At 36.6% G+C, this 22,657-nt stretch overlaps 1 protein-coding gene across 2 annotated transcripts in view; it reads left to right on the top strand.

The window, feature by feature from the left end:
* ARFGEF1 (ADP ribosylation factor guanine nucleotide exchange factor 1) overlaps positions 1-22,657 on the top strand; it is an 84,642-nt gene that overhangs the window by 30,203 nt on the left and 31,782 nt on the right. The window contains exons 3-15 of one of the 2 annotated variants that reach the window (XM_058831822.1): positions 246-402; positions 1,433-1,579; positions 8,263-8,442; positions 9,154-9,427; positions 9,910-10,023; positions 10,676-10,839; positions 11,928-12,061; positions 15,350-15,584; positions 19,444-19,543; positions 19,663-19,802; positions 19,907-20,015; positions 21,002-21,203; positions 22,128-22,239. In XM_058831822.1, coding sequence (XP_058687805.1) covers positions 246-402; positions 1,433-1,579; positions 8,263-8,442; positions 9,154-9,427; positions 9,910-10,023; positions 10,676-10,839; positions 11,928-12,061; positions 15,350-15,584; positions 19,444-19,543; positions 19,663-19,802; positions 19,907-20,015; positions 21,002-21,203; positions 22,128-22,239 — 2,068 coding nt within the window. The remainder of the gene's footprint in view (positions 1-245; positions 403-1,432; positions 1,580-8,262; positions 8,443-9,153; positions 9,428-9,909; positions 10,024-10,675; positions 10,840-11,927; positions 12,062-15,349; positions 15,585-19,443; positions 19,544-19,662; positions 19,803-19,906; positions 20,016-21,001; positions 21,204-22,127; positions 22,240-22,657) is intronic. The other variant, XM_058831823.1, reaches the window with a different exon arrangement.

Here is a 22,657-nt window from a genome sequence, read left to right as displayed (position 1 = left end):
ATCCCTTTAGTGTGCAAGTGGGTCAATTTGCCTGGTTCATGAAGGAGCCATGAAGTATAAAAGGTGTTAAGAATACTTTACATATTACTATTGCTAGAAGTTAGTCTTCCTAAGGTTAATTTTCTTGATATTTTAATATTTTATTTATTCATAAATATTTATTGTAATTTATTCATAAATGTTGTGGTGGTGAGAATGATTTCTGTGATCACATTACGGTATTCTAATACAGACATTCTGTTTAGTCCCCCTCACGGAGAAGCAAAGTCTGGTTCAAGCACTCTTCCACCTGTGAAATCAAAGACAAGCTTCATTGAAGCGGACAAATACTTCCTACCATTTGAATTGGCATGCCAGTCCAAGTGCCCCAGGATTGTCAGTACATCTCTAGACTGTTTACAGGTCTGTATGAGGATGAGTTTTAGCTATCAACTGTAAAATCCTGTGGCTTTGGAGGGGGAGTACAGTTATATGTAATAAATAATGTCATGTGGCTTTTATGATTTTACTTGATTGCTCATACAACCAAATAGAATGTCCTCACAAAAGATGAACGTATGCCTTATTTATTATGTGTGTGTTTCTTTGAGTATATATGTTTTACCACAGTTTGGGTTATTATATACAGCCACCTATTTCCATGTGATTAAATGTGTGTTGAGCTAACACAGCAGGTATAACATTAGCAAATTCATTTTAATGCTATTTATAATTGCAATAAAATATTTTCAATTTGAGATGTCTAGTCTCTCAAAACTCTTGAGGCTCCTGTAATGTTTCCAGAAGAAATTCTGCAGCATTGTATTTAGCCATTCACTCCTCCAGCTCAGCTCAATAGTGAGCTCAGTTCACTCACAGACACGTGTGCCTGGCCTGCTCTCGTACATAGGTACATACTGTTTTGTGTGGCATGGGGATTTTACAGATACTCTTGTGCCTAAAGTGTTCAGAGGAGGATTTTACAAATTTTGTACTAAGTTCCACTTCTAAGTGTTGAAGACCTAGGGAAAGTAAAGGTTACTAAAACATGTAAAACCAGAAGAAATGCTAAAATATAAAACTCTAGTAGCTCAAATAGAAAGCATTTGCAGGTCGTTTATCTGGTATAAAAAACACGTTTGTGTGCTGACTACATATGAAGACCTCTGTGATGTTAGTTTTTAGAATTCTATTTGTTTTAAAACATTAACTGATGAACAAAACCTTTAATGCTAATCTTGCTGACAAACTTTGTGTAGCAGTTGCTGAGTGAAAAAGGAGTACATCTGGACGATATGTAAAAAATCCTTGATGTTTTATGATACATGGGGTAAAAGATACTGTTTTAATTATTTTGTGCAAGTTAGAACTATCAAGTGATTTTTTTATTATAAAAAAAGGTGGCTTAATCTTTTAAAGCTCATATTTACATGGGTTTTTTTCTTCTCTCCAGAAACTTATAGCATATGGGCACTTGACAGGTAATGCTCCAGACAGTACAGCTCCAGGAAAAAAACTAATTGATAGAATTATCGAGACAATATGTGGCTGTTTTCAAGGCCCTCAAACAGACGAAGGGGTTCAGCTGCAAATAATAAAGGTAACATGTTTGATATTTGCTGTATTTATAGTGGTGGCAGCAGGAAGACATTATTGTCCTGAGAGTTCAAAAGCAGAAGTGTTTAATTTGTGATGTTCATGGTAGTGTTAATGTATTTGCTTCATCCTGTTTCTTGGAAGTGGAAACTCCCTATCTGTGCCCTTCTAGTTTCTCCCATTGCATTTTGGGTGAACTCGTGGTTGTGGCCTCAAGTCTTGTACATAGACCACTGAGTGAAATTAATTTACAGCAGACCTGTGGAGCCTCTAATTGTGAGGAATTACTGTCAAACAATCCTGCACTCTCAGTGGGGGAAATGGTAATTAAGTTGTAGATTTTCAAATCCATTTTGGAATTTATTGATGAAATGCGATTAGACCTGGCAGTTGGACATTACCATGGTAGCTTTGTAGTGCTGTGTCAAACACTTCTGCTTGAAGGAGGTCCAGGGTTTGTTTCCACAGCTTATATAAATGTTGCATGTGGAGCTTGTACAAATGTTTCTGGGGAACCTGTTTTCTGATTGCAGCCATTAATTATGGGTATTTGTTTCAAGAAATTACTATGCCAAGTACTACAATTTAGCTGCCTAGTGGAAATGCTGTACCCTGCTTCTGTAACAGCAGTCTTTGAATGGCTGTGATGGTGAACAGCAGTGAAAAATACAATTGAAGTTAGTTAAGAGAAATTGAGTGTTTGTTAACTCATAATTTTGTGTATATGTATCCCAAGGCATTGGCATTTCTTGGAAATTGTATTTACTTGTATTAATGCAAGGAATATTTCGTTCATTTCCTCTTTTTCATAGTTCAAACCTTCCCTGTTCTTTTTTGCACTCCTGTTCTCCTGCAGATAGTTGTTAAAAATGTTTGTTCATGCTGCTGTTTTCTAGATTTGTTGTGTTGTTTTGCCCAAGCATTTAAGATGTTTTTCATCCTGCAAAGGCAAGTTTTTATTGATTTAAACTTTGAGTGGCTGAAACTATTATAACTCTCTCTCATTGTAATACTGTCTCTCTGAATGCTTTGTTATTCCAGTCCTTCCTGTATGAAGGGGATTTAAGAGCTAATACTCCTTATGTTCAGGGGAAGATTTGAGAAAGCAAATTCTTCAACAATTGTAAAGTGCGTTAAGTGTGTAGGCTCATTTAGTGCCTTAATTTTTTTACTGTTTAGATGTAGCTGATTACCATGTTAGAACAACTAGTAAAATGGAGGGTACTGTTTTGACTTTGAGTCCATCTTTGTCCAATAAACTGAACACCATAAAAAGATTGATAATTTTAAATAACCTTGGCAAAGACCAGAACTGCTGACTGCAGAAGAATTATGAAACTGCTAAGTCAGTCATATTCTCTTAGGCCTCGTAACTCTTCAGTTCTGAGATGAATGTGCACCCTGATTCTCCAGTATGATTTGAAGGATGTATCTTATATCTTCTTAGACTCTTCTGTGGTTCTGGTGATTAGTATGTTGTCTGAAGAATTTTAATCTCATCAGGGAGATAGATAGAAGGCAGTGGACCTGGATCTCCCGCTTTTTTTGTGCTGGTGTTCGCAGGCTGTTACCCACAATATAAGCAGCACTCCCACAGGGCAGCTGCTTCACCAACACCACAGTAGAAGCTGAGAACTTTGATCACTTGGATACCTTCCTCTCTGGAGGATTGTCTTGGTTCTGCATGCAGAAGAGGTGGCCCTAGCATAGCGTGCTGCCCTCACTCTGGGATCTGGGAGCCATCATGGGGTAAGAGTTAACATGCAGTGCTGTCTCCTAGTTACTGGGTGGCTTTCCAGGGGTGGAGTCATCTTAAGCCAGTTCCCAACTACCAGAGCCACATAGACATTCTGAAAATACCTTTCTGCTGACTACCAAGGAAATAATCTTGCTGACACCAAGAACTATGATTTGTCTTTTTTTAGTTATCTAAGCTTTAGAGTCATGTCCTGCAGTAGTTTCGATGGAGGCCAGTTTAACTTTTCTGCTCCTATCGTTTGCATGTTCTCTTCTCTGTAATGCCCGTGCTCTTCATCTACAGACTCTGTGATGAACCAGACTGAAAAATTGGCCTTTTCCTTCCTTTCCCTTGCATTTTAGTTTGATTTGGTGTAATTCTGATGTGAAGTCATGCAACTTTCTTGTGTAGTTGTGGTGGGGATTGTTGTGGCAGAAACAATGGAAGTAATTAGACTGCTGATGCAATTAAAAGTGGTTTATTCAAATTGTGTGAAATAACATCCCTTGATTGAATCTTTCTGCCTCCAGGCTTGATTTCCTTTGGCTGCTGTGACATTTGTGTTGTGTGAGTGCAGACTTGCACTGACAGTTGCAGAGGTCTTACTTGAAGTTCTGTTTGCATCATTTCTTCTGGCCTTTTGGTGTCTGAAGAACTAAAACTACAGCAAAACTTTTTCTCCTTTTTTTTTTTGTTTTAATCTGTAAAGAAGGAATAGGGATGAGGAGGCAGGGTAGAACATGGTATCAGCTGCTTAGACTTATGTTTTCTTTCCATGGTTTGCCATATCGAAAGTATATGCCATTATCTAGGTACTTTTACAGCTTAACTTATTAATGCTTGTCAGAGAAAGATTGTTGTTTGTGCTTGATAACTGTAGTCTGAAAAGTTGAATGTTACTTAGTGATTTTTTTTTAGCATCACTTAAATTCAAAAATTATTTATCTGTGAAGGTTATTTGATGTATTTGTTGTTTTGTGATTTAAGGAATTCAGTTTCCTGTGTTTTTTCAAAAGTCAGTCCATACTAGCACATAATCTTGTGACAAGTAAATGTTTGGACTAAAAGTTAACTTAAAAAAAATATTATTGAAAATAACCCTGTAGACCCTCTCAAAGGAAACAGAATTATGTGGTTCTAGTAGCTAATTCACACTAGAGAGAAGAGCTAGGGCTGCTGTGTTTTATGTGCCATTCCAAGTATTTGAGAGTTTCCAGGCAACTGAATTACGAAATTAAGACAAAGTAAGACCGTGCTGATCAGATGACAGCTGTAATGTGTCATAAATCTTCCAAAGATAAGATGATCAGAGTTGGCTGAGAGGAAGAGAAAACTGACCCTGAGCTGAAAGTTTTTCTCCTGGTTGTAGTCATATTCGTTATAACTGTGCTGTTCTTATAGAATATTCAGTGTGAGAGGAATCAAAAGTTTAGTGTTGTAGATGGATGCTGGATATTTTTAGTAAAGGATTGTTGTTAATTTAGTTTACTTTTAAAATTACGTTCATTTTGCCTCACAAACCATGTTATTTCCGGAACTGTTCTAATGCATTTGTTTTAAATAATAAAAAATTCACTTGGCAAATGTGCTTCAGGCTAAAAGAAAAATTGCTGTGGGTGTCACACAAAGATATGATAATCTGTAAGTCATGAAGTTATCCTGGAGATTTTTCTCCTTTCCCAAAGCCATCCAATGGTTGTTTATAAAGACGAATAAGCTTTATTTATGGTTAGTAGGGGGCAGCACAGAACGGTAGGGTCTTTCCCAGGCAGAACAGTAAGTGTGAAGGACTGGAGGGAAGGCATAAGGAAACAAACTCACAGTCAGGATGATAGCCAGTAGTTTCAGGGCGAGGAAGGCTTGTTGGCTGTTGGTATTTTTGCAGGCTGTGTGACAAAGAGCTTTTGTGGAAGGACCTGAAGGAGAATGAGGTAGTGCTAACCTTTCACAAAGGTTTCCTTCTGTTTCTAAAGAGCAGCAAAGGGGAGGAGTTAATAAAGTAGGCTTTTTTTTTTTAATCTTTCCTTTATTTCTTAGCTCACAGTGAAGATGCTGTGAAACAGATGAGCTAAGTGTGACCAGAAAGAGTGGAAATTCAATTGCAAAAAGCCTTGAGCAGCAAAACTTTAGGTAGTAGAAAAGAGCAACGTAATTCTGTGACTCTGTGTGAGTAGCTTGCTGTTCTGACCTCTGCAGAAAACCATTTTTCTGTCCAGGCTTTGCTCCCAGACTTTTCCCCTTACCCCATCTCTTGTCCTAGCAAGCATTTAATACACTGCATCTACTAAAATCACTTTTAAAACAAACAAAACCCCAAAGCTAAACACCAGAGAACCACCTGAGGGTGCTTTTGTTTTCTATGATTTTTGCTTGTATTGATGAGTTGCTGTTAAAAATAGCACAGGTGGCTTCATGCTCTGTATCTGTTGCAAAATAAGAGTGTGGCTGGGTGGAAGGTAAGATTTTTTTACTCCATCTCTCAAGGATGTGTTGTGTAGCAGTTTCAGATTTTGAGTAATCCTGCTTCACTGGGGGCTGAGGTGATTGTCCTCACCTGTCACCCCTCTCTTCTTCCTTGTGTTGGACATAGTAGTTGTTTGGTCACAGTGTAAGGGGGAGTAATGTGAAGAAAAGTACTAAAATAAGAAAGCCAGGGTTTATTTTTCTAACATGTGAGTTCACAAGGGTTTCAGAGGAGCAGTACTGCCATTCCTGAGCATAACGAGTGGTTTCTCAGGGTTAGCTGTCATGCCATTGTGATAATGACATACTCTGTGATAGAGAATCAGGTGATGTTGTCTAGGGCATGTCATCAAATTGAGCCCTAAATGGAAGCTGTCAAGAGGGAAGGAAAGTAATTGTAAAATACTTCAGAAAGTAATTGTAAAATACCTTCTGTCTTGCGTTTGTTCTCGTATTTCTACTGGACTGGCATACTAGTGGAAGAGAAGTGGTGCTGAGATGTGAAGTTAGAATGACTGATAGCCTGAAGATGAGTCTAAATTGTAAGGAAGATGAAAGATATTAGCAAGAGATGAAAGCCAAAAATGCTTATCAGATTGCAAATGGGTATGGCAGTCATTAAGATTCATGTCTAGTGCCTGGGAAGGAAAGAAACCCAAAGAAGTAACTATCAAGAGCTTTGTAAACTCTTGTGTAGTTTGATATCTGCAGGGAGCAAGAATGCCTGTAGAAATGCCCTGTGGAAAGACTGATTCTTCAGGGTGCACAGAAAATATTATTCAGTGAATCTGGATTAATATATTAAAGAGATGTGTCTCATTGTATGTTTGAAGTGTTTCTTTGCCTCTACACCTCTAATCATGTGGTGTGAAAAGAAGCAGGCTCTACTATTTATAACAAGCAGGCTGAAAAAACTTAGGAAATTCAAGCTGTTAAGCTAATTAAAACAAAAGAGCACATTGTCTATCTGTAGCCTTGTCACCTTTCTCTACTAGCTGGCTCTACTTTCTAGTACTAAAAGTTGGGCAAAAAAAACACCATAAGACTTAACTGAACTGAGATAAAAGTTAAAATTGAATTTTCAGGTATCAGCTTCTTACTCACCCAAATTTAAGAAGGAAACAGAAGGTTACACAAAGGAATAACTTGATGAATGACATCATTAGAACCTGAGGTGGAGTGGATCCCTCTGCACCTTTCATTAGTGTCCTTAGTGCTAGGCTGAAAGAGACCTTGTCTTCCAAGTGACAACCTGTAGGTGGTTCTTAAACTGATGTATTAAGTGTGTGTATATACATGTCAGTGGTATAATTTGTAACTGAGTTAAATAAATATTAACTAAATCTAAATATGTACTGTATTAGGTCCAGACAATAGTGGTTTGGAAAAAATAGCTGTTCATGCCTGGCATCCACTTGTTCAGCTTGTTTTCAAGAGTGACTCATTTTACTTTTCAAGGGGTTTAAGTGTGTGATGGGTAGTATTTCTCCACATCTTGTTGCCTTGTGTGTATAGAAGTACTGACAATGTCAGTAAGAGATGTGAGGCATGGTTTGATTAGTAAATTACCCAACACTTGAATTAACTTTTGTTTTTAACTGTGATAAATTTTAAGAAGTAGGAGCTTTCCAGTGCTTCCAGTTCTTCCTTTTTTACCCAAACCTCCCATTGAACTGTAACTGTCAAAAGTTTTTAATGCTCAAAATTCCCTCATTCCTTCTAGTGGATGACAGTGATGAATATGCAAACCAGGTTGCAAACCAGGCTCTTCCCCTTTCTTATCACGGTCCAACACACATCTCTGATAATGTTTTCAAACCCTATCCTCAGGTTTCATCTGCCTCTATTTCTGTCCTTTAATCCAGCCAGCCTCTCCCTCACATAATGATAATTTGTTCCTTACTTTTGTGTTATCTGATCTTTCAGAGGCTTATGTGCCTTTTTTTTTATTTAAAGAGAAGCAGGTACTAGTGCAAATAGGAAGAAATAAGTGTATTTTTATATAGGGGCAGCACAATTTTCTAGCATCTGTTATAAAAGGCAGTTGTCTTAGTATAGCTGTCTAATCTCATACTCAGTCTTTGTTCATCATATTTACATTTATTTCTAAATCAACTTTTGGACCTTTTGGCTTCCCTTCCGGGCTTTAACAGATAGTGTGTTCCTGTTTTGTATCTAGAAAATCTGAGAATGATTTCTGTTAGCTACTTCTCTGATGGCCCCATTGGTTACTTCTTGCTGTTAGACGCTATGAAACATGTAATTCTTTGATATGTTGATTAAAAACACTCAGTTTAATATAACTGGTAAATATGATTTTCCAATATGGCTACAAGAGTATGTGAGAGAACATAATTAAATTGCTATTCAAGATACATGTTTATATATGTGCAGAAGTAATCCAGTTTTGGTATTTATTAATTGCCAGACTTTTTGACTGATAAAAGTTTTGACTGGTAAATGTATATATTTGTGTGTTTATTTAGGCTTTGCTCACTGCAGTAACATCTCAACACATAGAAATCCACGAAGGAACAGTACTACAGGCTGTAAGAACATGTTACAATATCTACCTAGCAAGCAAAAATCTTATAAATCAAACTACAGCCAAGGCCACTCTTACACAAATGCTGAATGTCATTTTTGCACGTATGGAAAATCAAGCAGTGAGTATCTCAGTATCTTTATCTAGAAACTATCTCATGAAAGCAAACCAGCTTGAGAGATTAGTTTCATCATTATTAATGTTTTTGGCTTTTCTAACTTGGGTGCTTTCAGGAAAAGTATCTGGTATCTGATATTTTTCTTCTTGTGTTTTGCATTCTGAAATAGGTGGAAAATACGGAGTTTGGGGGTGGGGGTGGTGTACAGGTTTTAAACTTCTCACAGTGGTCTGCTATATTTAATAGATGTATTTACCTCAAGGGACATTTTGCTTTGGTTTGACTTTGCGTGTTATCATAATCCATTAGACAAGCCACAGAAATTCTTCCTTTTCTGAGGATTCCAGTAAAAGGGACCACAAAAAAAAGTTTGCATTGATGTTTTCCAAGCACTCCTTGCTTATTGTCACATCTACTCCCTGAGCTTCCTTACCAGGCAGGCAGACAACTCTTGATTCTATGGTTTTATGTAGTGTAGTCATCCCTTTTTGATAGTGAAGGTGTGAACTATGTGCATAATTGGGAAGCAGCCCTCTTGCAATGGATTATCCCTTGATTCTGAAGTTATTTCTAATTAAACAAAGATGTGTTTTCTTAAACTGTTACTGTGTAAGCAGAGACTATAATAGAGGTGTCATCTTTATAAAATTATGCATATATCATATTGTTTTATTTTGATAGTGAACTTCTTGTGTGTTTGCAATGCTTTTGTAGCTTCAGGAAGCCAAACAGATGGAAAAGGAAAGACACAGACAGCAACATCATCTTCAGCAGTCTCCAGTGAGCCATCATGAGCCTGAATCACCTCAGTTGAGACATATTCCAGCACAGGCTGATCAGCTGTCCAAAGACCATGAGAGAGAGCTTGACCACAGCACAAATGACGTGGACAAAAACCTTCAAGAAGATATTGAGGCAGAAAATGGATCTGACATTTCTAGTGCTGAAAATGAGCAGACAGAAGCTGACCAAGCCACAGCAGCAGAAAGTAATCAGTGTGTATTTCTGTTTGATGGAGGGAGGGAAAAGGTCTGTGAAAAGAAAGGCTTGAGGATTGTCTTCCTTCAGGCATAAGTTTTCAAGTAGTTGTCTAATGCAAAATGCCCATTTGTCCTTGTTACCACTGTCCATCAAGAGCATCCTTTAGTCCTGCACTCTGTAGGAGTCTGTATCAAAAATTCCTTTTTGCATCTGTGTAATGTTGTGGAAATTTTTGAGAATAACATCTCAAAACCCTCAAGCTTTCAGTGTTTTAATGTCTGTGAAGATACAAAATTGGTGTGTTTTGCTGGCATAGGCCTGTAGATAAATTGCCACTTACAGGTTAACCACGGGAATTCATACAATGTGCAAATACCTATTTTTGAAGCATCCAAACATTTGTTCCAAAATATTAAGTGCAAGCAAAATACCTTCTTAATTTCAGAGTATCTCATTAATACTTGTTTGTGTTTGTTTTTCTTTATAAAGATCTTTCTAAAGTTGATGGAGGAACATATGATGGTGAAAGCAATGAGTGTGAAGAGAAGGCACAAGAAATTGTAGAAAGTATTGTGCAGGAAATGGTGAACATAGTAGTTGGAGGTATTATATTAATATCTGTCTAGTCAATAGCAACTGTAGTCTGATTCTTGACCTTAAGGATTATTTTACCACTGTGAAATATTTAATTAAAATTTATCATCATTTAAATATGACTTAAATGCTAAAGAAGACAGTTGTGCAGTCAGACTTCAGCTGTGCATTATTTAACAGTAAAGTGGACAGGATTTCATACATTGATTTACACTCTTTGTATTGGAGATTAATGTTCTTTTAAAATACAAATTCTTGCTGACTTTTTGGTTTGTTTTTTTTTTTATTTTTATTTTATCTTGTTTCGATATGAACACTCTTCAGAAGTGAGTCCCTATCTGTAGTAGCAGTGTCTCACTATGTTTTTCAGTTTGTTGGAAATTCTTATCAGACTAGTGAGTGATGTCCCATACCAATACTTCTTGGAAACTTGGAAGAGTGGTGACCCTCACAATGTGAAGTTTAAGTAAATTTCTACTGTAATATTTATTAGTTGGTATTAAGAGTATTTGCAGTTTTTATAGTTCTATAATGCCATGTAAATTCTGTCTTAAGTTCCTCCTTATGATTATTTAGTATTTAAATGTTGGTTTTAAAAGCTCTTTTTTAACTTTTAATCTCATGTAACATTTGTTAATAATTTTTGCATCTTTTCTGATAGATGTGGAAGGGACTGCAGGTGGTGATGGCACAACTGTATCATTAGAGGATGTCAGTGACAGTGAAAACATTCAGGCAAATGGAATTCCAGGGACTCCAATTTCTGTTGCTTATACACCATCTTTACCCGATGACAGATTATCTGTCTCTTCCAACGATACTCAGGTACAGGCAGATATAAATTAGGAAATACTGAAAAAAAGGATTATGTTTTAAATGTTGCCCAACACTTGTGCAGAGTGATTAGTATAATTCCATAAAATAGGTTACTGAGATGAATTTCAATAATTAAGTCATGTTACTCTACTTCAATGCACTATTTAAATGATTTTTTTCTGAATAAATTTTGCACGTGATGTCTTTTTTTATCCCATCATGTTTTTAGTTGTCCCGTGGAGTTCACTGTTCAAGAGAACTCAGTTTCCTGTTTCATGAAGTGCTCCTGAGAAACTGTAAAACTAGTACAAGATACTAGTGAAGCATATAGTCAGTTATACACATGCGTGTGTATTTTTAGTGTGCTATTTTCAAACAATAAATAGAAGTTTCAAGCTGATAGCATGATCTTAGTGCGGTGATTTCAGATCAAGAGTTTCATGTCTGAGAGGATTTGATTTTCATTAACAAAATAGGTATGAAAATACACTCCCTCTCTTGTATGAGATGTGTATACACTTGTCAGCTGACCAAGAGTATCTGCTGTCAGAGTGTACTAAGTAATTAGGTTTGTGAATAATAATTTTAAATTCAAAAGTTACAGCCAGATAAGCCATACAAATAAAGACTTAACATTAAGCATGTTGCTTGTGTATAGAACAATAATACAGAATTGCAAGAACTTCGTAGTAGGGGTGTTTACTGTCCCACAGAAATTTTGTCAAATGTATCTGGCAGCAGATAGGTAACTATTTATGGTCTATTAAAATGTCAGTTGTTTGGGTCTTTTAATCTTTTAGTAACTACTGAAAGTGCCTGGCAACAGTTCACTGCAAATTACCCTACTTAAACTTGACCAACCTAATTTCATGACACTCTTTAATTAATTCTGACTTCTTACTGAATAGGCAATCTTTAGTAGTGACTTCCATTTCAACTGGACTGCAGAATGTTTTGTTTTAGTCTTGAGATCGTAAAGCTAAAGTGAATTCATTAAATTTGTATAATATATTAGCTGCTTATTGCTCGGAGGTGGGGATTTCCCTACACACCCTGCTAATACAAAATGGAATACTGAAATATGTTAACTTCCTTAGGAATCTGGAAATTCTTCAGGACCTACCCCTGGTGCTAAGTTTTCCCACATTTTACAAAAGGATGCCTTCCTTGTATTCAGGTCACTGTGTAAACTCTCCATGAAGCCCCTGTCAGATGGACCACCAGATCCAAAGTAAGTAGAATTTAAAAGTTTTTCTAATGAATCTAACAATAAAAATAAATTATTTAAATATTTTTGTGAGTCCTGTTACTGAGAAACTAATGGTATGGTGAAAAGAACCTAGAAACTTTGGAAAGGTACTTTTATGTTTTAATGCATCTTTTGTATACCTGTTCAGAAGTTTCTTAATACCTATGCTCTCCATCCAAAACATACCTTTGTACTGGCCACTGGGAAGAAATGTAACTTTACATCAGGTGAAACCAGCACATTTGTGTATCCAGTACACATCCTCAGCTCTACCTCATCTTAATATAAACTCCTCACCTGGAGCTGATAACTGGTTATGATAAATTCATAAGTGTTTCATTCTTCTGTTCAGGTTGGACACTTCTGTCAGCCTGCTTAATCAAAACACAGATGTTTGATAAAAAAGATTTTATTTGGCTGTTTCTTCTCACTGGAGATACCACGTATTCAGTTTTATTTATAGAATTGTTTGTTGTAAAGGAAATATAGAGTCTTCTCTATAGATGGGTACCAGTATTAAATTTGAGTGTCAGCAGAAAGGTTTGCTTTCTGATCTGGGATTTATACGCATATATGCATTTTATTTGCACATTAGGAACAATTGCTAATCATTTTCAAGAGGAGGAGTGCTTTTTTGATTTAAGGAGTGTTAAGAGATCAAATTGAAACACAGTAGTATGATTTCAGATGACAGTGAAAGACCTGGTATTCTTCAAAATAAAATCAGCTTTACTGTTCTGAGTCTAGCTTTTAAAGCAGTAACTTTTAAGGCACTTTAGTTTAATCAGTGATGTGTGGTGTGGATTTAATATGCTGAAAAGATATATGTAGTCAAAAGGGTTTGAAGGTTTAGTCTAAGAACATTTTTAAATTATCTAGCAATGTGTTATGGAAAGTCAAGACATTAGAGAATGAAGACTGAGGCATAAGGGTTTTTCTCACTATTTCTGAGAATTGACTTACAGAAAATGCCTTGAAAATCCTGTGGTTTTAGCTAGTACTCTGAGACTAATGCTGTCCATTTATTAAAGGCTTTAGTGGATTAACTCCCCTTGCAAGAGCAGTCATAGCTATTGAGGCACTTGGAGAATCTCATGTGAATCCATGGAGTTCTTGACATTCATATTAAAACTGCTGAAGTTCTTCATACAAAAAAAATGGAGAAAAAGGCATTTAGGGCAACAAAAATTTACTGCAAATACATTTGAAGATATCCCATATTTGGAGAAGTGCCTAGAATTTATCAATGGTTCTGAGTCATTGATGGCTTTTTGAACTATTACAAACATACTGTAATTAGAAGAGGAGGCTTGGATATCTATGGCATTTCAAGAGTCTTACCTGCCTCTGTAGAAATCTTATTTTCAATGAAATTTGTTATGAAGTCTGTAATGAAAATATTTTTAGATTTTAGGTAACTGAACTTGGAGCTTTAGCTTAAAATCACAAGTCTGGCAGTTAAGATCAGCATTTTGCTTTCTGGGAACCTGGTCAGTGTCTTTGTTTCCTTTTTTTTCTGGAATAAAATAAAGTGGGATTGAAATATTGCTCAAAAGTTTGCTTGCTGGTTTTTGTTTTTATCTTAAACCTGTTCTAAATTAAGTGGGCTTTACACATCATACAAAATTGTTAAGGTCATCATGTCAAGATTTTGGGGAGCTGACACTTGCTGGAAGTAGGCGGTATTTAATGTTTTATTTATGACTGAAATTCTCTTCATATTTAAATTGTTACATTCCATAGCAAAGTATGGTCTGGTCATATGCTGTCTGCACACCTGCTACCATGTGATACAAAATCAAGCCTTTTGCATCAAAAGAGATTGTTATGTCAGGTTCTATGCAGTGCCAGCATCGAGTGTTTTCTTAAAGAAGTCCTACAGAGAGCAGTTTTGGATTGACTTTGACCTGTAGCCCATTAGGAGAAATGTGAGGGACAAGTTCCTCACTCAGTTTGACTGGCTGTTTTCTTCTCAAAAGCATCTTCAGAAAAAAAGTCTACTTTGGAATTACGTTTTGAGTTTGAAATGTTTACAGATTGATTACCCCATCCCACTCTGTTGGGCAGAAAGAATTGATTTTATCTGCAACTTACTTAATTAGCATTTTTTGTTTTACCTAGACTGGGATTACTTTTTTTTCTTTTTTTCTTTTTTTTTTTTTTTTTTAATTAAGCTTACATATTTGCAATATACAACAAATATCCAGCTACTCTCTGTGTCATGGATTGGCTTGAAGCGCTCCTTACTGTGTCTGGGCTGTACTGGATGAAAAATTTCCTGATATTGTTCCCTATGTTTCAAAACTGTCCTCTGTCAGGGGTGGTTGTTTAATGAAAGCTGGGGACTGTCCTGTTGGCAAAGCCAATTGTATCTATACCTGCTCTTCAGAAGAGAAACAGCCTTTTTTGAAATGATCAGGGGTGGGAAGGAGCATCAGGAGTCTTAGGAGAGAATGGTTTCACCTGGAATGCTATTTATTGCATGGGATTTTAATAGGTGCAGATTTCCTTTACGCTTTTTTCGTGTACAGTCTGCGGGTTTTTTGGCAGTTTTGTTGCGTTTGTTGTTTAGGGGTTTTTAGAGCAGAAATAGTAGCACTGTTCTGACATGAATTCTAGTTTACTTGAGTCTGTAAGAATGTTACTGTGGAGCACTTGACAACACTGCAGTTGCCCGACTTGGTGATTGCCATGCTTAACATAGGCACGTTTTGTGTCTCACCTGCTCTCAGAGTGGGATGGGCCCAGTGACTGATTAGTGCTGTGTTTGAGAAAAGAGATTTCAATGTTGACATGGAGTATTGTATTTATAGTCCTTTAACTTTCTTTCCATGCTGGTGGAAATAGAGGCAGAGAAGGAATTTCCACCTTTGACTCGTCAGATTTTGGTAGATGAACTGGATTTTAGATGGGATTTTCCAAAGCTCTGTTGACAGGAAAGAATGCTCCTTCATCCTCTGTCTGAAACAGCTGCATAGCCTTTTGTTTGCTGCTGTTCTGTGGTGCAGAAGAGAGAGTGGTTCAACAGTAATTTTTACTGTTCTGGAAAAGGTCTTGCCTGCATTCTTGGTTGAAAAATGAACAATTTAACAAAAAAAGACCCAACATTTTTTATGACCCTTTCTGCAACTGGTTGTGTCAAATGTGAGTTTCTGTAATTAACGTTCCGCTTGCAAAATAATTGTGGATTGTATTGACTTTTCAAGAGAAATGGGTTTTTTATTTCTTATGGCTTACACTGGGCTGATATGCTGCATTGTTTTGTTCTAGATCTCATGAACTGCGATCGAAGATTCTTTCATTGCAGTTGCTTCTGTCCATTCTGCAAAATGCAGGACCAGTCTTCAGGACAAATGAGATGTTCATTAATGCTATAAAGCAGTACCTCTGTGTTGCACTGTCAAAAAATGGAGTCTCATCAGTTCCAGAAGTTTTTGAACTTTCACTTTCCATATTTCTTACCCTCCTGTCAAACTTTAAGACTCATCTAAAGATGCAGATTGAGGTATGTTGCATTCGTTTCTAATTAAATGTGTGGGAGGTATTAAGTGAACATTTATTTATATTTGTGTAGCTTGGTCTTGGTTGAATAAATTGTTTTCCTTTGTGATTCACAGCTTTTGTGTAGGGCTTGCCAGATTTTCCTTATTTTGAAGTTTTCTGTTGGGTGTGGCATGGTACTACCACAGAGTGTTGCTGAAACTCAGAATTGGGCACTACATATTACAAACTAAGAAAATGAATGCACTCAGGAAAAGACTGTGTAATATACATGGTTTTGCAAAAGATTTTGAGAATAAAAACTAATGATGTGAAAAGCATTGTGATCTTTGAGATCACTTGAACAGATTTCTTTCTCTGGGGAAGTCCTAGCTATTCCATTATTATAGCCACTTCCCTTTGCTTATCAGGGCCTCTGTCAATATATGTCCTGAATAAGATTATCTCATTTCCTCTAAAGGTGTGCACACAGGTTAACTCCTTGGACTGTAAGTGGAGATGGGTCCATATTCTTTGCAATAAATTCTTTGAGTCCTGGCAGACGTTGTGAATTTTCAGTGTGTCAGTTCTAAGTCATAGGGAAAAGGAAGATTTATACCCATATGGGCCTTGCACTTAAGAGCTGGACTCCTAATGATCCTTGCAGATCCTGTCCAGCTCAGAATATTCTGTAATTCTGTATGTGGAGGGTTTGTTCCTGAGATCAGCTCTTTGTAGGTGAGGTACAAGCAGCTTCTCAGAACCACTCTGTCCTGTTCACCCACATGGATACCCTCTTGTGGTGCCCCGTGTGTCAAAGATCTTAATTCTGTGGTGAATAAAGTAGTACTGTGTGCAGTGTGTCCCTGCTGTTTATTTTAGTAATTTTTTGTTTGGGGTGTCAAGTGTGAATACTAAAGCCAACAGATTGCCCCATCCATGTGGAACTTAAGTATGCGAAGAGATGCTTAGAAATGTTGATAAATTTTGCTGTTATAAGGACCTTGAATTCAGGGGTATCTTCATCTGTGGATGTCATTGTACAAGTTGATGTTTTGTGGTAGCTTTGAAGAACCTCATTTTGACAGTAGCATGTCATAAAGTAATTGTGTTCTGATCACTTCCCAGGTTATTTTGATACTTCTTTGGGGAAAAAGCAGTAAGATTTCCAGTATATGGTTGAGCATAGATTGGATAGAAATGATTGAATGTGCCTTGAAAATGTCATGCATTTTGAAAAGTTTGAAGGCCAACTGTGTGCTCAATAAGATTGTAGTGCATGTGCAGTGTTTGGCACATCAGACAGACTGGGTGGAGCTGCTCTCAGTCCCACAGCCTGCCTCCCAGAAAGTGTTGGACTTGCTGTGTTCAGAGAGCTTACAAGTCAGCATGTAGGTGGTGAGCGCATTGCAGTCGGCTTCCCTGACAGAAATTTGATAGGTTTCCATCGCTGCCAGACTTTCACAAATTCCTAATAGAAAATGAAGACATATGAGGCAAACTGGATGTAGGATGCCCTACACTATTGTAGGAGGTTCTAGAGTATGCTAAATTAGGGCCATCACCACATATCAGGGCTACATTTCCTCCTTGTGAATAGGAAAGCCAAATACTTGATGCCGCTGAAGTACCCATCTATTACAGCAGTTTCTAGAAACGTCTTTCTTTTTCCTGATGGTGAGCTAAGAATTCTTCTTTCAGCTACTGATCCTAAAGGTTATTCTGAACATGTGGGTAGACACGTAGAGAACTTCACATGCAGTTTGTGTCTTGGAGCAGTAAGGAGAGCCATATGCTCTGATTTATAATATGCAAAATCTATATATTTTGGGATTGAGGCTGCATTTTTCATCTGTGTAAGAATTTTCTGGCGTGTTTGAAAAGAATAGTTTCAAAAAACAAGAAAGTTACCCTCTCCTGGCTTGTTGACTTATATATATAGCTAACACTGCCCTCTGACAGTAAAATAGTTTGAGTCGTACCTTAGTTGTAGCACAAATTCTGAAGAAGTTAATGAATATATTTGCAGCAAATCAGATCCTAGATATCAGAGGAGCTGGAGTGTCATTTAGCTGTACTTACTATTACCACCCTTTCAGAATTGTGAATACCTTAAAACTCATACTTCAGTTGACCAAACATAATAAATAGCTGTTTTCTGGTTTAGTTTTCCAGTGTATTAGGAACAAAGTCTCAACTCCGTGATGTGAATTGCAATAAGTTATATAGCGATAAATAGCATTTTTAAATAGCTGAAATGTAAACTATAACTATGGTCTTGAGAAGTTTTTCATTCCAGGATATGCTTATCCAAAAGTGATACCAGAAGCAAGAAGTCAGGAGATACTATCAAGTACCTTGATAGTATGCAGAGCTTCCAGCTATTTTCTCTTTTAGCTTAGATTTCGATTTAGTTTTTGTCCCTGAAACCTTTTTCTCTGCTTCATCAGTGACTTCTTTTTTAAGTTTTCTACCAGAAAATAAATACTTTTGCTAGTTCCAGAGAATATATAAAATCAATGTCTTTCAATAAAAAATCAGAAAACACCAAATGTGTAACTGAGGGTTACTCACAGCATGATGTGTATTAAATTTTTGTCTTTTTCTCTGATTACGTAAAATTGTGGCTAAAATCAGTCTAGTATGCTTAAATATGTTTAAGCACATGCAAGTCTTTAAATTGGTATGTGTTGAACTCCTTAGGTTTCATAGGGATGCTTTCCTTATTAAGACAGTTAGCGAGCATTGTGCTGTGTGCCTCTCTCTAAAGAGATCAATAAAATGTAACTATAGTTTGCACATTTTACTTGAGGAAATGGCTTACCAGCAAAGTTGCCTAAAAGTCAGTGTTGCTGTTTTTCCCCAGATGTATGACTTAAAGTGGTAACAGCCTTATGCTTTTCTTTACCTGGCTAATAGCATAAAAATCTCTGTAAAAATTCTGTGCTATGAAGGAACAGTGAATATTAAAAACAAGGGTTTGGATATTTGTGTGATGCTATTGGAGAAGTTGAATAGCTTGAAACTCTCAGCAGCCCTCTAGTAAATCTATGGGTTATGGGTTTAGAAGCCACAAGTGGCTGTGAAGAGTTGAAGTACAGAAAACTGATGTAATACCCTGTAGCAGTTCTGTTTTGAGTTCAGGGGCTGTTACAGCAGTTGCCACTGCTCAGGGAAGAAGTGAGAAGAAGCCTTAGCTTAGCTGTTAAGCAAGCTTGGCTGAATTAGCCTGATGGATCTGGTGGGGAACTGATTGAGAGGGAATAAAATAGTTTCTGTTCCAAACAACAGCATCTGTATTAAAATGATTTCAAGGCAAACTCACCTGTATTCTAGTGAAGAGTAGCTTTCCTGTTAATGGAGTTGCTGCATGCTGTGCCTGAGGGGGACCCTTCTTCCAATAATGGTCTGATACTGTAGAGTAATTCTTTTGTGTCAAAATGTTTCCCTTGTAAGGAAGGTCCAATACTTCAAATTTACATAAGGAGCTGTTTGTTATGTTTGTGTCATAATGTCTTGTAGATAAAGTATTTTTATCATGAGTTAATACTTCTTTCAAAATCCCAAATGAACTCTTAACAGCAGTTTAGGCTTCTTGTTAGGCTGAATTGTCCTTCAGGATTTGACATTCCAAATTCTTCTGCTTTTGAATGCTCAGGAAATAAAACTGGACATCACTGCAGAAGCACATAAGTAAATAATTCAGATTCCTAATTTACATGTATCAGTCATAAGTCATATTTCTTCCTTTCCTCCTTTTTTTTTGGCCTTTCCATTATTTCCTGTGCTTCTGAAGTGCTGCCTTCAGAATTTTGACCATCAAAGTTAGTGACTGTTTTTGTAATAGATTTTTTTTTTCTCCCTCTTCCTGGAATATTTTTTAGGTTTTCTTCAAAGAAATTTTCCTGTATATCTTGGAAACTTCTACTAGTTCATTTGATCATAAGTGGATGGTTATACAAACACTGACAAGGATATGTGCAGGTATTAAGGGCTGTTGTGTTCTAGATTTTTTTTTTTACCTTAAAGAACAAAACTATACTTGCTTTTCATTAAATAACCTAGTTTCTGTTCCAAGGTTGACAATATCACTTTATTTATAGATGCTCAGAGCGTGGTGGACATCTACGTGAACTATGATTGTGATTTGAATGCAGCAAATATATTTGAAAGGCTGGTTAATGACTTATCAAAGATTGCTCAAGGAAGGGGTAGCCAAGAACTTGGCATGTCCAATGTTCAGGTAAAAACTGCACCAAACTTTATGTAGTTTAACGTTTCTTGGCATGATAGTTTGAGACTAAACTCTCCAGTCCACTAATTAATTGTTTATGAAATCTTTTCTAGGAATTAAGTTTGAGGAAAAAAGGATTGGAATGCTTGGTATCGATCTTGAAATGCATGGTGGAGTGGAGTAAGGATCAATATGTAAATCCCAATTCCCAGACAACCCTTGGTAAGACATATGATGTGTTTCTTCTGGCTTTAGTAATGAAGTGCTGCAAGACTCGAGTGTGTTCTTCCAATATTTTGAAGCTGTTAATGTCCAGACTATTTTTCCTTTGGTAGAAATATTGATAAGTTTGGTGTCATTTAAACAAGTTGTCTTAATTGTCTTTTCTTAATTGTATGAATTCCTAGAATGCTACTGGACTGAAAATGTCTAAATCCTATTATTGGCTGTATTTCTGATTTTAAATGTGTCTCAAAACTTTATTTGAAGCTCCCTAATTTTGTATAATTTCATATTCTTGCTAAAGCAAGAATAGAGGGCTTTTTTTCTACTTATTTACTGACTATTTAAAAAAATTACTTACTTTCTGAATATTTATTTCTATGTTTTATAGCTGCAGAAGTTTGAATGTTGTAAGCCATGAAGTAACTAAATCATTACTTGTTTTAATCTTGTTTTCATCTGACCTAAGGTTATGCCAGAATTTTCTGATTAAGGACTTAAAGTTGGTAGGTGAAGTAGTAAACTTTCCAGGAGTGGTTAGTGTGCCTGTCCTTGTGAACTGAAAGCAGCAGCTCCTTGCCTAATTCTTTTAGACACTGTGATTCAAAAACTTCAAATAGTTGCTCCAGGTTAAAAGTGACACTGGATTTGAAGATAAAATAGAAAAGCTGTAGTTGGTTTTCTGAGGTGTTGGGGTTTTTTTCCCAAGTGCCTGAAGTTATAGTTCTAATTTAAGACTTAAATTTCAGTGTGTGATGAACTGAAAGAAATCTCCTTGAGATGTGAAGTGATTTTTTAAAGTATTATTTACTTTCCTGACCAAAATAAAAGCAGAACATACGTACATATATATATATATATATATATAAGTACATAATTGAAGATAACCCTGAGTATTAGAAGCCTGCACTGAGGATTTGACATGTGATTTTTATTTATTTTCACTGTATGTATTTTGCATATATGTAACCCTTTCCAATTTATAGGCCAAGAAAAACCCACAGAACAGGACAACAGTGAAACCAAACACCCTGAGACAATTAACAGATATGGAAGCTTAAATTCTCTGGATTCTACTGCTTCATCAGGAATTGGCAGTTACAGCACACAGATGTCTGGCACTGACAACCCAGAGCAGTTTGAAGTCCTAAAGCAGCAAAAGGAAATAATAGAACAAGGAATTGACTTGTGAGTGCTCTTTTATCACCCATGGGAGGGTGGATTCTTTTGGAGCTATGAAGATTCCTGGGTTTTTCTTCCTTCTCCTCATAGATACTCATCTTGTGTTAGGAAAAAAACTCTGGATGTAACAGCACTTCCTCTGGTGAAAGAGTGCTGAATGGTGTCCCCTTTGGAGCCTGTCAACAGTGTTTTGTGTTAACCTAATTCCTCACAGCTAGAAGATGAGTACTCTGAATGTTTGTTCTTTTTTCTCCAGACCTGCTTGTCTAAAAATAAGGTTTTTATATTTGGATAAAAAGAACATTGAACTCATGATCATTTGAATGTGACCTGTTTTAATGTACGTGTTACTGATGAAAATGCCTATATGCTTATGCTGATGAGACTTTATGATTAATTAACTTATCATAATTAGAACTGAAGGATAGTATAATTTCTAAGAGCAGTCTGACATGAATCTTCCATGTGATTTCATCTTTGTCACCTTAATCTCCTCAGTGAGGTCAGTTACATGCAAAAATGAAAGTTTTCTGTCATATAGTTCTGGGACCCTGCACGAATGCACCTTAATCCTTCAGGGCTTCAATTTTTTTCAGTTTCCTGGTTCTGTGTTTTGTATATTTCCATTTTTACAGGCAATTAATGGAATTTTTGATTGTTTCATACAGATTAAGATAAGAAATCAACAGCATAATTGTTCTTTTCAAGATTTTTCTGTCTTTGTGGAATATTTTTTTTCTTCATGAGTGCCAGAGTAAATGGGAATGGCTTATTCCTATCTAATGTGCAGTTTGATAAAGGGAAAATATTTAATATGTAGATTTTTCAGCATCTCATCTGAAATTTCTGGATTTTTTTACTTAAGATGGTACAGCTTTGTGCATGGGTAAAAGGGTTAACTCTCATTTCATCCTGCTCTTCATTGTACAGATTCAACAAGAAACCAAAGAGAGGGATTCAGTACCTGCAAGAACAAGGAATGCTGGGCACTACCCCTGAAGATATTGCTCAATTCTTGCATCAAGAGGAAAGATTAGATTCAGTAAGGAAACTCTTTACCCCTGATGGTTGTCTGTGCTCATGCTGGTGTGTTTCTAGTAATTGCAAATCAGTTAGTAGTGTTTAGACTGTGTATCACATTACTGTGGAATAAAGAAAAGGAACCCTCTCTCTGTCTCTTCTAAATTCTTAAGTTCATGAAATTTGAGTTGGAGGGTGCAGTAGAGCTCTACCCTGTGCTCTGTGCATTCTGTGGTTCAGCAAGGTGTAAAGCTTGAGACTGACCTACTTGAGCTGACTCAAAACTTCTACGTAGTTGCTAGTATAGCTTGAAGCAACATAGTAAATCCTATATACTTTAATAAGTAACTGTCATAAGTATTTGTTCTTCAGAGATGGTGAAAATAATAATGTGGTGCAACAACATTAAAAGCAGTTTTTTTCCACCCCAAGAGGAGAGT

This window comes from Poecile atricapillus, chromosome 2 (assembly GCF_030490865.1).
Source record: "Poecile atricapillus isolate bPoeAtr1 chromosome 2, bPoeAtr1.hap1, whole genome shotgun sequence".
NCBI lineage: Eukaryota > Metazoa > Chordata > Aves > Passeriformes > Paridae > Poecile > Poecile atricapillus.
Note: the sequence above shows the minus strand (reverse complement) of the source record. Positions and strands in the feature narration are given on the sequence as shown.